The sequence below is a fragment of the Heloderma suspectum genome, chromosome 2, assembly GCF_057233095.1.
Source record: "Heloderma suspectum isolate Gila_16-S chromosome 2, 16-S_ref, whole genome shotgun sequence".
NCBI lineage: Eukaryota > Metazoa > Chordata > Lepidosauria > Squamata > Helodermatidae > Heloderma > Heloderma suspectum.
Window position 1 is genome coordinate 216,813,789 of NC_139459.1, and position 13,098 is coordinate 216,826,886.

General features: G+C 45.0%; 1 protein-coding gene across 1 annotated transcript; it reads right to left on the reverse strand.

The window, feature by feature from the left end:
- Positions 1-1,287: 1,287 nt before the first annotated feature.
- On the reverse strand, positions 1,288-10,177 carry WFIKKN2 (WAP, follistatin/kazal, immunoglobulin, kunitz and netrin domain containing 2). Its single transcript, XM_084837931.1, has 2 exons — positions 9,659-10,177; positions 1,288-3,511 (listed from the first exon to the last, which is right to left on the reverse strand). Exons 1-2 carry the CDS (start codon positions 9,866-9,868, stop codon positions 1,991-1,993), a joined length of 1,731 nt encoding a protein of 576 aa, XP_084694057.1. The 5' UTR covers positions 9,869-10,177; the 3' UTR covers positions 1,288-1,990.
- Between the last annotated feature and the right edge of the window lie 2,921 nt (positions 10,178-13,098).

Below are 13,098 nucleotides of genomic sequence, written 5' to 3' on the forward strand. Positions count from 1 at the left end.
CTGCTCAGAGTTCTTATCAATGGCTTGTCAACAAACTGGAAGGAGGCTTCGAGTAAGATGCCACAGGGCTCTGTCGTGGGCCCAAAACTTGTCAACATTTTTATCAGTGACTAAGATGAAGGGGTGGAGGGAATCTGTATCAGTTTTGCAGATGACAGAAAACTGGGGGTGCTTCCAGACAAGGCCGTTATCACTCCACAGCCCTTCCTCATTCACTGAATTTTATGTGGGGCTCCAGATGACTTTGTCTTCCAGTTGTAAACCTCCCATGTTTTCCCACTACTTCTTCCATTGTTTTCCTTGACGGAGGAAATCCATTAAGGAAGAAAAGTTGGAATAATTGCATAATGCCTTCTGGTTTTCAGTGTTAGGAGCCCTCAGTCTGAGAGGGATAGCTAGCACCTCAGAAGACAGCAATGACGTTCAAAATGACCTCAATATGATGGAAAATTGGACTGAAACTAACGAAATGAAATTCAAGAAAAACAAATGCTAAGTTCTACATTGCTGGGGTCGGGGGGGAATCAAGTGTACAAGTATAGGATGTGGGATACCTAGCTTGCCTGTAGCATGTGAAAAGGATCTCAGGATTCTAGTCAATCACAAGCTGAACATCAGTCAGCAGCGTGATGTGGCTGCAAACAAAGCTAATGCAATTTGAGGCTGCATTAATAGAACCATAGTTCCAAATCATGAGGAGTAATAGTTCCACTTTATTGCACTGCATTGTGAGAACTCATCTGTAGTACTTTTTCCAGTTTTGGGTGTCACACTTTAAGAAAGCTGTAGACAAATTGGAATGGGTTCAGAGGAAGGTAATGAAAACAGTTAAGGTTATGGAAAAGAAATCCTATGGCCTACAAGTCTAGGGTTCTTTCTTTTTTTAAGTTGGATTTTTTATGGTCTTAAAAGAGACAGAAGATACATGGGGAAAGCACAGGAAGAAGACAATTTGATGATGCCCAATAAAAAAGTGAGCTAGCAAAGCAATGCTTTCATTGTAAATGCCTCTGTGGAAGCATCCCAGAAACCACTTTCAAGAAAAGGGTCCCTCCTTTCACTGGTGCTCTCAGGTCTCTGTCTCTCCTTCTTCCCAACCTGTTCTTAGGAAATGTGGCAGGCTCTTTAATTTTGGCAAAGATTTTCTTGCCCCTTTAGGCATATATGTACATACATACATACATATATATAATTTTTAAAAACCCAACTGAAATAGTTATGCTGGTCTTTGAGATACAAAATAGCGGGCAGATAATGCCCACCTCATATAAAGGGACTTTCAGTATTAGATTCTCACATTTATTTTCTGTGAGTAGGAAAGTGCACTGAGACAGGAAGTATTTGGTTTCCCCCCTGCAATCATTGCCTGCTAGAATGCACTAAGGACACTTCACAATTTGACTTCAGTGTGAATTTGGCTAGATTAGGCATAGGTAAATTTCTGTTGAAGATGAGATTCTTTTCTCTAAAAGCTGCATTTCTGATAACAATAGATTCTGCCATGGATTAGTTTAACTGGTATGGTTATCGTAAATACAGGCAATAATTTACATATTCTTCTCTTATAACTACTTATGAGTGTGATACATTTTGGTTGCTTTTCACAAATGTCTCTATACTCCAAATAAGAGCAATTATCTTTAGACTGATAGTGTATATGATTTAGTACTGAGCCAAACAGAATGCTATGAATTTGGTCTTTTACAATGAAAGCTGCGTTGATATTATGTGATGATCGCCAGATGGTATTTCTAAACAAATAGATTGAAATCTAAAGACTAATAGCTGTTTGCCATGATTTTAAGTGCTTGCCAAAAAGGCTACTTGCCTCATTGCTACACATCATTAATCAATTAATATATGGCTTCGGTGTAATACATAACTTCTATCAGCAAACAGAGATTTTTAAGGAAGTTTTCAGGCTAGCCTACCATTTGTTAGCTCTATATAATACACAAATCTGGAAAGCTGAGAAGGTACAAGCAGGGTATTAGTGCAGTCCTAAGAACTCTTTCAATAGCTCACAGGTTTTCTTGTGGATGACCTCGCGGAGCTTCCGAACACGCCGGATGCTAGAGGTCCCCACAAAGCTGTCTGGCTGTAAAACAGCCATCCCGTTGTGGACGTCACCCATTATGATGAGCTGACCATCAGCGGCAGTTATGTTGGGGCATGGGCAGCTCCAGTTCATGTTTAAAAGGGTGATTTCCAGAGGCTCCCTCCCCAAGAATCTGAGTCCCATTTTCTCATCCTTTAGAATCTCTTCCACCATCACCAGGGCGTGTCCCGAGTCTTGGTCCTCCGTCAGTTCAGTTACACGGCCAAGAATAACAAAATCACTTTTGCAGAAGCTGGTCACCAGCTTTTGACGTGGTTTGCAGGCCTTGCAGGCTTTGCAATGCATGTTCCTCGGGAAAGGACACATTTCTTCACAGGCCTCTCTGCTCTCAAAGTTATTCTCGTTGCCTCCGCAGCCCCCATAAATGAAAGACTGGCATTGTTTGGTCAGGCTGTTGTATGCCCACCGGGGCTCGTATGCTTTGCAGTGACCCTGGAGGGCTGGCAAGTTGCAAATATTGATGGGCCCGTTCATGCAAGTCAACATACAGTTTTCATAAGTCTCAAAGTGGTTGAGGTTGCTGTTACAATTTCCGTAGATGAAAGTAAAGCAGTTGTTTTTCTTTGCATCGTAATACCACCGGGTCTGCTCCTCCCCGCAGTCCTCACTGTCGGGCTGCTTCAGGCACTCGTCAGTCGGGAAGTGGGTTTTATTCTCTGCTGCTTCCATCAAGGTTGCTTCTCCTTTGAGGACTGACAACGGGAAATCTGCCCTGAGAACACCGCCAAGGTTTTTGGCAGTGCACGTATAGATGCCGGCATCCTGTAGCTGTGTGTTGTAGATCACCAGCTGGGCAATGTTGGTGACGACAATGTTCCCTTGGACATGATTGGGCCTCATGATGATTTTCTCATTACCCTCAATCTCCTTCTCCCAAGTGATTTCTGGCTTAGGTCGCCCGGTAACATCACAAAGAAAGCTAACAGTCTCTCCTATGTGGACGGATTGATGGGCCGGGCTGTTGACTAGTGCAGGGGGAAGGATGTCAGTGATCGTTGTCTCTAAATAAGCAGTAGTGGGGTGAGCTGTAGTCTCCAGTGGGATAGGGCTGGTATTGGGCCACGTAAGATGATAGCGACACGTCACCACAGTGAGTGTAATGCCTTTGGTACATGCTTCGGCATCCATGTAACACTTATTGTAATAGGTGAGCCCATCAGATGCGCAGGTAAAACTTGGCTCTTTTTCACACCTGTCTTTGCATTTGCAAACAGGCTGCCCATCCCAGATGTCACACTCTGAACCTTGCTGGATGCACATGAAACGGTCACATGTCGCCTCCTTGGGCATCCCGACAGGTCCTTTCTTCCCCCTGACATCCATGTACCGGGCTGCAACACAACTCCGTGTTCCACAGACGTTAGGACAGCACTTCTCAAATGTCTCACATTCCTAAGACAAAACAAAACAGTAGTGACAAAATATCTATAAATAAGTCAGAAACCCCAACAAGTGGATCATATTGCAACTTCAGACAGTTTTCACTTTACAGAAGAGTACAATTACCCAGCTTTCCCATTTTTCAATGGGATTTCAAAGAACAACTTTATTTCAAAATACCAAGCTCCCCTGAACAATAAGGGTGTGCATTATAGCTATGCAGTACTTTCTGTTAATCAGAGTTCCCCAGAAGTAAGGGCATCACAGGTCCCATAGCATGGGGGTGGGCAGAAAGTAGATCTCCAGGGTGGTGCCTCCACAAACAATTTACTGCGAGTTAGCTGCAGTAATTTTGAGATCATTTGGGGCACATGATGTCGTGGCCATCTTGCAGCCATACTGGAGATTTTCATGGAAAAACTGGTTTTTCTGAGACTACTTTTAGTCTAATTGTTTTCTTTAATTCGGTTTGTCTGCACTTCTGTTGTGGTGTGTACCAACCCTCTGCATTTACATCAGCATGATAGTCCTGCCCAGGGGTGTGTCTTTTACCTGGCCATGACCTCACTGACCCCAGAAACATTGACCCAATGTTTCCCCTCCCTGTGTTTCCCCAATGTTTCCGCCATTTTGCAGCTGGCCATTCAGGGGCTCTGAGCTACCTCGTGGTATTTACTTTGCCTTGCCTACCACTAACCTCTGGCAGCCATCCCCCCGAAAGGTGGACATATAGGTGTGCTCTGCTCAGCAGCCTCTACCTTAAAAAAAAATCCCCTTAAAAGCACAACGTTGAAATAGTGCATCGCTACTCCATCGTGAACCCAAAGTAAGTGCTCCACTTTCACCAACCACAGCTGCCTGGGGGGGCAGGGAGTGTTTTGGACTTTAACTTGCAGCATTCCTGGCTATTGGTCATGCTGGCAGGGGTTTCTGGGACTTGAAGTCCAAAACATCTGGAGATCTACCTTATGCCCACCCCGCCATAGCAGAATTATATGGTGTGTGTGTGGGGGGTTCAGACGATGAGGTCTTCCACTTGTTTTCCCACCATTCAGACTAAAGCATTGGGTGTGAAGATATTCAGGAAACTGGCAGGAATGCCAAATAAGAATTGAAGAGGAGCAGATAGGAGATTTGGAGAACGGTGTAGCAGTTGAGTGGTGTCATGGGGTTTCTTTCTGGTAATAATGGAACGATCTTTCAGAATCCATGAATGATCCATACTGAGAAACAATTTGTTCAGAAATCTGTGCTTCACTTACACAGGCAGTAGGGTTGCAAAGTGAGAGCCAAAACTGATCATCTGGCAAAGCCAAAGAAGCTCCTCCCAAAACAAAATGGAAAGACATTTTCAAATCAAGGCTCAGACACCTGCTGAGGGGCCACACGCCAGCAGGAGCCCAATGACAAGAGCCTCCTGGAGTTGCTCCACCTCTTCACCATTGCAACCTGCTAGTTCCCCTGCCTCTCCATCTGGCTCAGTCAGCAGAGGTGATGGGGAGGATCAGCAGTAGATGCCACGGCCTGCTTGCTCCGTGGCTCTCTGCCTGTCAAGCAAGCAGTGGGAGCAATGATGAGGAAGAGAGAGGAGGAGCAATACCAGCTGGTGACAATGGCAGGGAGAAGGCGGACTCACTGAGGGAGGAGGCCTGTTGAGGGTATCTTGCCCATGGGCCCTTGAAAATCTGGAGCTGGCACTGACCTCATGTCTAACATAAACCAAAAATCAAATTGATATCTTGAGTGTGTGTTCTGGAAGCCAAACTGTTGTTGTTGTTGTTGTTGTTACTATTACTACTACTACATTTATATCCCACCTTTTTCCTGTTGCAAGGAACCCAAGGTGGCTTACATGGTCCTCTTCCTTTACGTTTTATCCTCACAACAACCTTGTGAGGTAGATTAGGCTGAGAGTCAGTGACTGGTCCAGAGTCACCCAGTGAGTTTCATGGCTGAGTGGGGAGTGGGACCCAGATCTCCAAAGTCCCAGTCCAGCACTCTAACCACTACACTACACTGGCTTTCACCAAGATGGCCTTGGATGATTCAGATTTTCTGAACCAGTCCAGTTTGGTTTCTAACCTGGCTTTGGGATTGAAACTGTCCTGGTTGCCCTAGTAGATTACCTATACCAGGGACTCAAAAGGGGGAGCAAATCCCTATTAGTTCTCTGGGCCCTCCAGTAGCTTTCAATACCATCAGCCATGATATTCCTCTAGACAGCCATTCCAGGTTGGGAGTAGGTGGTACTCTGTTGTGCTGGTTCTAGTCCTACCTGGATACCAGTTTTCAGAAGCTGGTGCTCGGGGTACTTCTGATTGTTTCCTTGGCTTATGGGTTAGCACAGGATTCCATCTTGTCCCTCATGGTGTTTAACATCTACCTGAAACTGCTGGGTGAGGTCATCTGGGTATTTGGAGTAACGTAGATATGCAGATGATGTCCTGCTCTTTCTCTCATTTCCATCAGATTACAAGGAAGCCGTGGAAACCCTTAACCAGTGTTTAGGGGCTATGATGGGCAGGATGTGAGCTTAAAAGCTAAGACTTAATTCAAGCTAAACAGAAATGCTTTTGATTAGTAGGAATGCTGATTGAGGAATTGGTGTTCAGCCTGTTCTTAATGGGGTAGCACTCCTTTTGCAGGAACAGGTGTGCAATTGGGGAGTGCTCCTGGAGTCAGCTTTGCTCCAGGATGGTCAGGTTGTGGCTGTGTCTAAGGCTTTCTTCACATGGAGCTTTTATCCTGCGATTGAGATTGCTCCTTCACGGGAGTTTGAGGGCTCTTTACATGACGCTGTAAACCTCCAAGGTGTATCCTGCACTAAATGCCCTTTGTTCTGTTTTTAAATAGATCGCAGATAATGAGCTATCAAATTACCCTGTTGTGTTCCTCTTGAGTTCCCTCCGTGAAAAGGGGGAAAGTGGCACGAAGAGGAGTGAAATCAATGAAAGATAATGGAAGACTCAGATACGGGGAGAAGGAGGGGGAAAAGGAAGCACGTGAAAAAGGGAGTCGTAGTGATCCTGCATTTAAAACGGAAGCAGAAAGCCCTGTTTTGAATGCAGGATTTTAGGGTGGTGTAGAGATGCCCTTTAAGTGCTTTCACACAGCTTCAGCTAGTGCACCAGCCAAATGGTTGGGTTGTGGCTTTGTCTTGAAGAAGACAGGTCACACATGCTTAGATATCACACATGCTTTATTTACGTCCAGGTCACATTATAGAGCAACACATGGAGCTCTGTGGTCTTATGTGGGCTGCCTTTAAAGAGTGCTTGGAAATCACAACCTGTGCAGAATGCTGCTGCCAGTGTGTAATTGAAGCCATATTACATAGTTGATCAGTACTGGCTCCCAATCTATTTTCAAGCTCAATTCAAGGTGCTGGTTATCATCTTTAAAGACCTGAACAGCTTGGGTATTTGAAGGAACGCTTAGTCCCTTTTGATTGTGCCTGCCTATTGAGATTTTTAGAGGAGGTTCTGCTTTATGTCTCACCACCATCTGAAGTTAGATTGATAGGTGTGTGGGACAGGGCCTTCTTTGTGGTGACACCTAGGCTCTGGAACTCAGGAGACTCATATGGCCCCATACCTTTTTACCTTCAGATGCCTTGTAAAGTCCGTCCTGTTCACATGGGCTTTTTATGATTGACTGGCCTTTGCCCTGGTTTGGATTGTAAAGGCTGGCTCATGCCATTGTGATAGTTATATCTCTGATGTTCTGTTTTATTGATTGACTGCTATGTTGTAATTATTTTGTTTTTTTAAAACATAATAATTTTGCTTTGATTTTAACTGTTTGTGAGCTGCGCGCGGGTGGGTGGGTGGGGGGCTCCTAGCAGAAAAGCAGAATAGAAATGCATAAATAAATATATCCCAGTCGATCTACAGTACTTCGATATGACCTGAAGGCCAGAGTCTGCATAGGAACCCATTGACAGCACGTCTGAATTATTTTCAAACAACAAAGCTTGGAAGATTTCATTTGGGGCCAGTAAAGAAGCCTGCAAAGACTGAGAGAGAATTAAGTGGCATTTGTTTTCTTGTGTCCTGAAAGTAGCTGATGGAGATCAGGTTCAGCCCTAGACATTTTGCTGCCACCAAAGGCTGCACTGCATGATCCAAGAGGTGCATCACTACAGGGCCCTCATCAAGCACTGCCATAGGTGATGCTTGGGTATCACACTTGGAAGACACATGGCTTTACTGGTGCACTAAAAACTTTGCAATCCCAAGCAACCACTTTGGACTGAATGGAAAGGTCTGCTTTAATCAGAAAACCAACCAACCGCCACTTGATTTCATAAATGGCATAAATTAACCAGGAGATACTTTTGTAACACAGTTCTAAAAACCTTCATTCATATGTTCTCTGCTTGAAACTGGAGTGAGGTGACACTGCTATCAATATAACTACCTTGTTTATCACCAGACATTTTAGAAATATGAATAGAATAGAATTGCGACACTTGGTTTGATAAACTTCCCAATTATTTAGGACAGGGGTGGGCAACATGTGGCCTTCCAGATGCTTTGACTCTAGCCAGCATAGTCAGTGGTGACTGATGTGGGGAGTTGAAGGCCAAAACATCTGGAGGGCCACAAGTTGCCCACCCATTTTAAAGAGTTTCTGCAATGCATCTCTTCTGCATCAGTATCATTGAAATGCATGAATCCATGTGATAATAGGTGTATCGAACTGTAGCCATGTTACTTTCCTCCTGGAAAACAACAACCAAGATGTGTTTTTACTTAAGAAAATAGATGGATGCTCAGTCACTATTTTAAAAGGTGAGCATCCACAGATCGAAACATTCCTTATCCAGTACTGTGCTGATTTCACTCGGTTGCACATGACTGTACTGCATCAATACCTGTTTGCCAGTTGATGGCCAGGTAAGCTTTTGCTCCTCTTAGTAGTGTCTAAATTCTGCTCAGTTTCCTGCAGGGATTATTTTCAGAGTGGCATTTGACGATGACAGCAAACTCAGTGATGACAGCAAACTCTATTATTCTGGGCAGGGATGTGAGGCAGAAAGAGCACAAATGAGTATATTTGGATGCCAAGATGAGCTGGCACTCCTGGCCACTAGATGAACAGCCGCCTTTTCACTTGCCAGCTCAAGCGCCTTTGGATCTGGAAGCATCGTTCAGAAGCTCATCATGCCAAGCTGTCACTTTTACTGAGTCATTTCTTCTGCCACAGCTGGACTTTAAAATAGATGCTGGCAGGGCCATGCCTTGCCTAGGGAGACAATACACAGTCCTGCCTCTGGAAACAAACATGCTCCTCCTCTAAAGGCAGCACAGAAAGGTGGATTGGGTAAAAATGTTTGGAAGGCTCTCACGGGCTTCAGCAGGGGCAGGGGGGTATTCTTTAAATGTAGCGATAGAGGCAAGGGGCAAGTGATAAATGTGGCCACTCAGCTGGCAAAGGATGCCTGGAGAGGTGGGGGGTGTCCTACATTAAGCCAGTCATGTGAAGCCCATTGCTATGAGTTTATATCCAACCTTAGCCTTATTTAAGCTAATGTCAATGGGTCTACTCTAAGTAGGACTAAGAGAGGATATAACCCTCTGTGGTGAACTCAGCACAGATTGACCTTGTGTCATTCAACCACACTGTGGTTGCAGTGGTGAAAAACGGGTCCATGCTGTTGTTGTTCAGCTTGTGGCCTCTTCATATGATGGACTTTGCCAAAGGCTGGAGCTGCTAGATGAGCAAAGGGCTGGATGCGCCCGGTCTTCTCTGATCTCAGAAGCTAAGCAGGGTCAGCCCTGGTTAGTACTTGGATGGGGAAGTGCCTGGGAATCAGGCTTCCTGCACTGAGCAGGGGGTTGGACTCGATGGTCTTGTAGGCCCCTTCCAACCCTATGAATCTATGATTCTATGAGGCTTCAGGCTGATTTCCACTTGTAGCCATTGCATGAATTGGCCCTGAATTAAAGCCCAAATCTAGGCACTAGCCACAGGATGTGAACGCCTTACACAGGTTTGAAGAGCTTGCCCTCTCTCATCAACCACGTTTCACCTCTTTTACCTACAGTTGTCTCTCTTCTGTGATAATAAACAAAACAAACCAACACCGGCAATCAGTCTCTCCTGATGAAGGCAATCAAACTGAATATGAAGAGGAAACAGAAGCGCATCACTCACCAGGTCAGTGTCGCACTCTCTCCTGCAGGTGCTCTGTGCGTCTACCCAGAGGTTGGGATTCATATCGTTTGGACATATCCCAGCATGAGAATACCGTATTGGGGGCAAGGCAGCACCTTTGAGGGGAACCTCCAGAAGCAGCAGGATAAGGCTTTCCCCAGTCAACATCCATATCCATATCCATCGAGTGAAGAGTTCCAAAAAGGACATCTCAGAGTGGCTCCAGAGAAAAGATCGACAATTGGATTGGCGGGTCTGGGGGTGGGGTGGGGTGTCTGCGCCTGAATTTAAAAAAAAAAAAGTTAAAACAAAGGAGCCAATGGCACCTGCTTTCTCTAAGCTCCCTCTCCACCTTGGTTGACGGTGCAGTCTGATCTGAACCTTGTTGGATTAAATGTCTTGGGAAGTAGCCCCCTTATTTTAAGCGAAAGGCTCTTAGTCCGAGCCAGAGTTCACTGTATTTATACCCTGCCTCTCTACAACAAGTTGGAAAAAGTAAACTCTATTTCTGTGACAGGCACACGCTTCTTATGTCCTGGTGGCAGTCGTACAGATTTGTTACAAGGAAAAAAAAAAGCTGGAAAGACTTTTAAAGGCTGGAACTGCCACGGTGGGACCCCTGCATGTTTCTGAATGGAAGGAGGCCTTCTTAACCCCTTTAGACCTAAAGTACTTCCCTATGCTAAGAAGAATGGCATTTACTTCTGAAAGAGCGCTTGTCTAAATAATATGAGCCTACAGTCAGAGGGATTTCCTGATGGCAAGGAAATATATATAATCGTTTGTTTAAAAGGAGCAGCTTTCGTAGGATTGAAGCAATTAAAGCTTAGATATAACTTTTTTTATTAAAAAAGAAATGTGGAGTGAGAGGAGGAGGAGGAGGAATAACATGTTTCAGCTTAGGATCTGGAAGGCAATATGTCTTTACAAATTAGCCCCCCAAGTCCCTAGCCGGCTTTATTTATCTTTTTTCCCAAGTTTCTTTTTTGCTCCACTCCAAGCCCACCATGGGAAATTTTAAAAAATTCCTTCACAGTTCACGAACATGAGACCCCTATTGTACGACTTTTTGCTGACCTCTTTAAGGAAAAAAAAATAGGAACAGTTTAACTCTATGGAAACCTGCATAAAGGAATGTACTGCATTTTTTTGCATAGAGGAGGGGGAGTAAAAGGGGGAAACCACAATCATCTGAAGTTCCAGCCTCCCTGATTATGATAGGAAGGGATTGCAATGCCCACCAAGAAGGGTGACTGCTTTCCAAGAGCCAGAGAGAGAGACACTGAAGGACTTGGGAAAGACTGATAGTGAAGGAGCTGGGGGCAGGGGAGGTACGTGGCTTCCCACCACCACTGAGATTTTGTTCTACCATGGTGTCTGCTATGAAAAGCATGTGCTGGTTGGAATCCAAAGAGCTAGTTTAGGTGAGACAGAGACCTTGTGCATGCCCAGCGGGTCTTTTGACCTTGCAGAGCAGACCCCATCAGAGTCGCATCCTAAACAGCTTCTGAAATCCTGTTCCTCTGCCCCATTTCAAGAACAGCTTGCCATGAGCAGCATGCGCCTACATCAACTGTTCAGGAAGCAGAAGCCCTTGGAGGTGCAGAAGAACTAAGGTCCACCATTGTTTGGATCTGTCTCATTGAAAGCAGAAGCTTATCCACAGATGGATTTTCCGTGATAGCAGGATTGAAAGAGTTGGTTGCACATGTATTCTTATGTGCTGTTTTTATCCATTATTTCACTGGTTGTGTTTTATATTTTGAATGTATTGTACACTGCCCAGAGAACTTGGGTTATTGGGTGGTTTAAAAGTGCAATTAATAAATATAATGCTTTTTCCTGATCCTATTTTGATCCTCTTCTGTCAGCCTCCGGCTGTTTGACTTGGGATTTGCAGGTATTGCTTTGCACTCTGAGATTTTTCTAAGGTGAACTTGAGTTCTGAGGCCTTCAACACTTACTGCTGCAAGATGGTGAGGAGTAGAAGGATGGCTCTGTATTCAGGTTCTAGTGAACAATCACGTAAGAACATAAGAAGAGCCCTGCTGGATCAGACCAAGGGTCCATCATTCTGTTCACACAGTGGCCAACCAGCTGTCGACTGGGAACCCACAAGCAGGACACAAGTGCAACAGCACCCTCCTGCCTGTGTGCCCCAGCTGCTGGTGTACGTAGGCATACTGTCTCTGATCACATGTGGGGATGAAGAGGTTGCAACCATCCCCACATCACTGGCATGCCTGAAGTGATCCTACTTCCCTGGGCATGTCCAGGGCAGGGTTCTTCCTTCCTCCCTGATGGTAGCAGGTATTGGTGGATTGTTTCACATTTTAGCATGCTACTCTTGGGCAGGGCTAAAACTGATAAATTGCACAGAATTTTCCTTAGGGTGCATTTGCAAAGGCAGAAATTAGCTATATGCCACAGTGTACTCTACCTTTGAACACCATGTTATGGGATGGCTGTACAATGGCTGCACACCAGCATAACATAACATAGGATCTGCATCACAGACTAGTGCCAACGTCCTGCATGATTTCAAGCAACGTGGTTTTAGAGATTACTTAGTCCATTGCAGTCCTTGCAGCCACATTGGCACTATGGGCATCTCTACTCCAGCCTAAAATCCTGTATTTAAAACAGGGCTTTCTGCTTCCGTTTTAAATGCAGGATCACAACTCCCTTTTTTACACGCTTCCTTTTCCCCCTCCTTCTCCCCGTATCTGAGTCTTCCATGATCTTTCATTGATCTCGCTCCTCTTCTTGCTGCTTTTACTCTTTTCACAGAGGAAACTGGAGCAGAACACAACAGGGTAATTTGATAGCTCATTATCTGCGATCTATTTAAAAATGGAACAAAGGGCATTTAGTGTAGGAGACGCCTTGGCGGTTCACGGTGTCATGTAAAGAGCTCGCCAACTTCCGTGAAGGAGCAATCTCAGTCGCAGGATAAAAGCTCCGTGTGAAGAAAGCCTATGGCTGTGGAAAGTGCAGCCAAACTAATATATGCCATTGATAAAGCTTCTGAAGGGAACTCTCATTCATAGAATAGTAGGGTTGGAAGGGGCGGACGGATATAATACAGGTTCAGCTAAGAAACTATGCAGAAGCAGCATAGTTAGCAGTGCCTTTCCTGTAAACTCTACAGAAATAGTGTGCGCTCCATACTGTTCTTAGAGCAGAAGTGTAGCCTCATGCTTTGGGTGTGCATCTCTCTGTTTGACAGGGTGGGTGAAAAATAGAGGTTGCCACCCCTGGAGTGCACATGTGAACCCCCTTTTGTCAGCAGATGTTTGAGACCTCAGGAGAGCAATGTTTTAACCAAGTACATGAATAATTCCACAGGGAATGTGCTGCTGCCCTTCTCCTTGCGCATTCTGCGCCCATTCATGAGAGGCTCCTAGTTGCGGGCTTGGCCTTGTCACCAAAACCAGGTC

What these genes read in the sequence shown, in the direction of transcription:
- WFIKKN2 (XM_084837931.1), bottom strand. Translation starts at nt 9,868, where the DNA reads ATGTCCTTTTTGGAACTCTTCACTCGATGGATATGGATATGGATGTTG. An exon ending in GAGAGTGCGACACTGACCTG is followed by an intron (nt 3,512 to 9,658) that starts GTGAGTGATGCG and finishes GTTTTGTCTTAG; the next exon opens with GAATGTGAGACATTTGAGAA.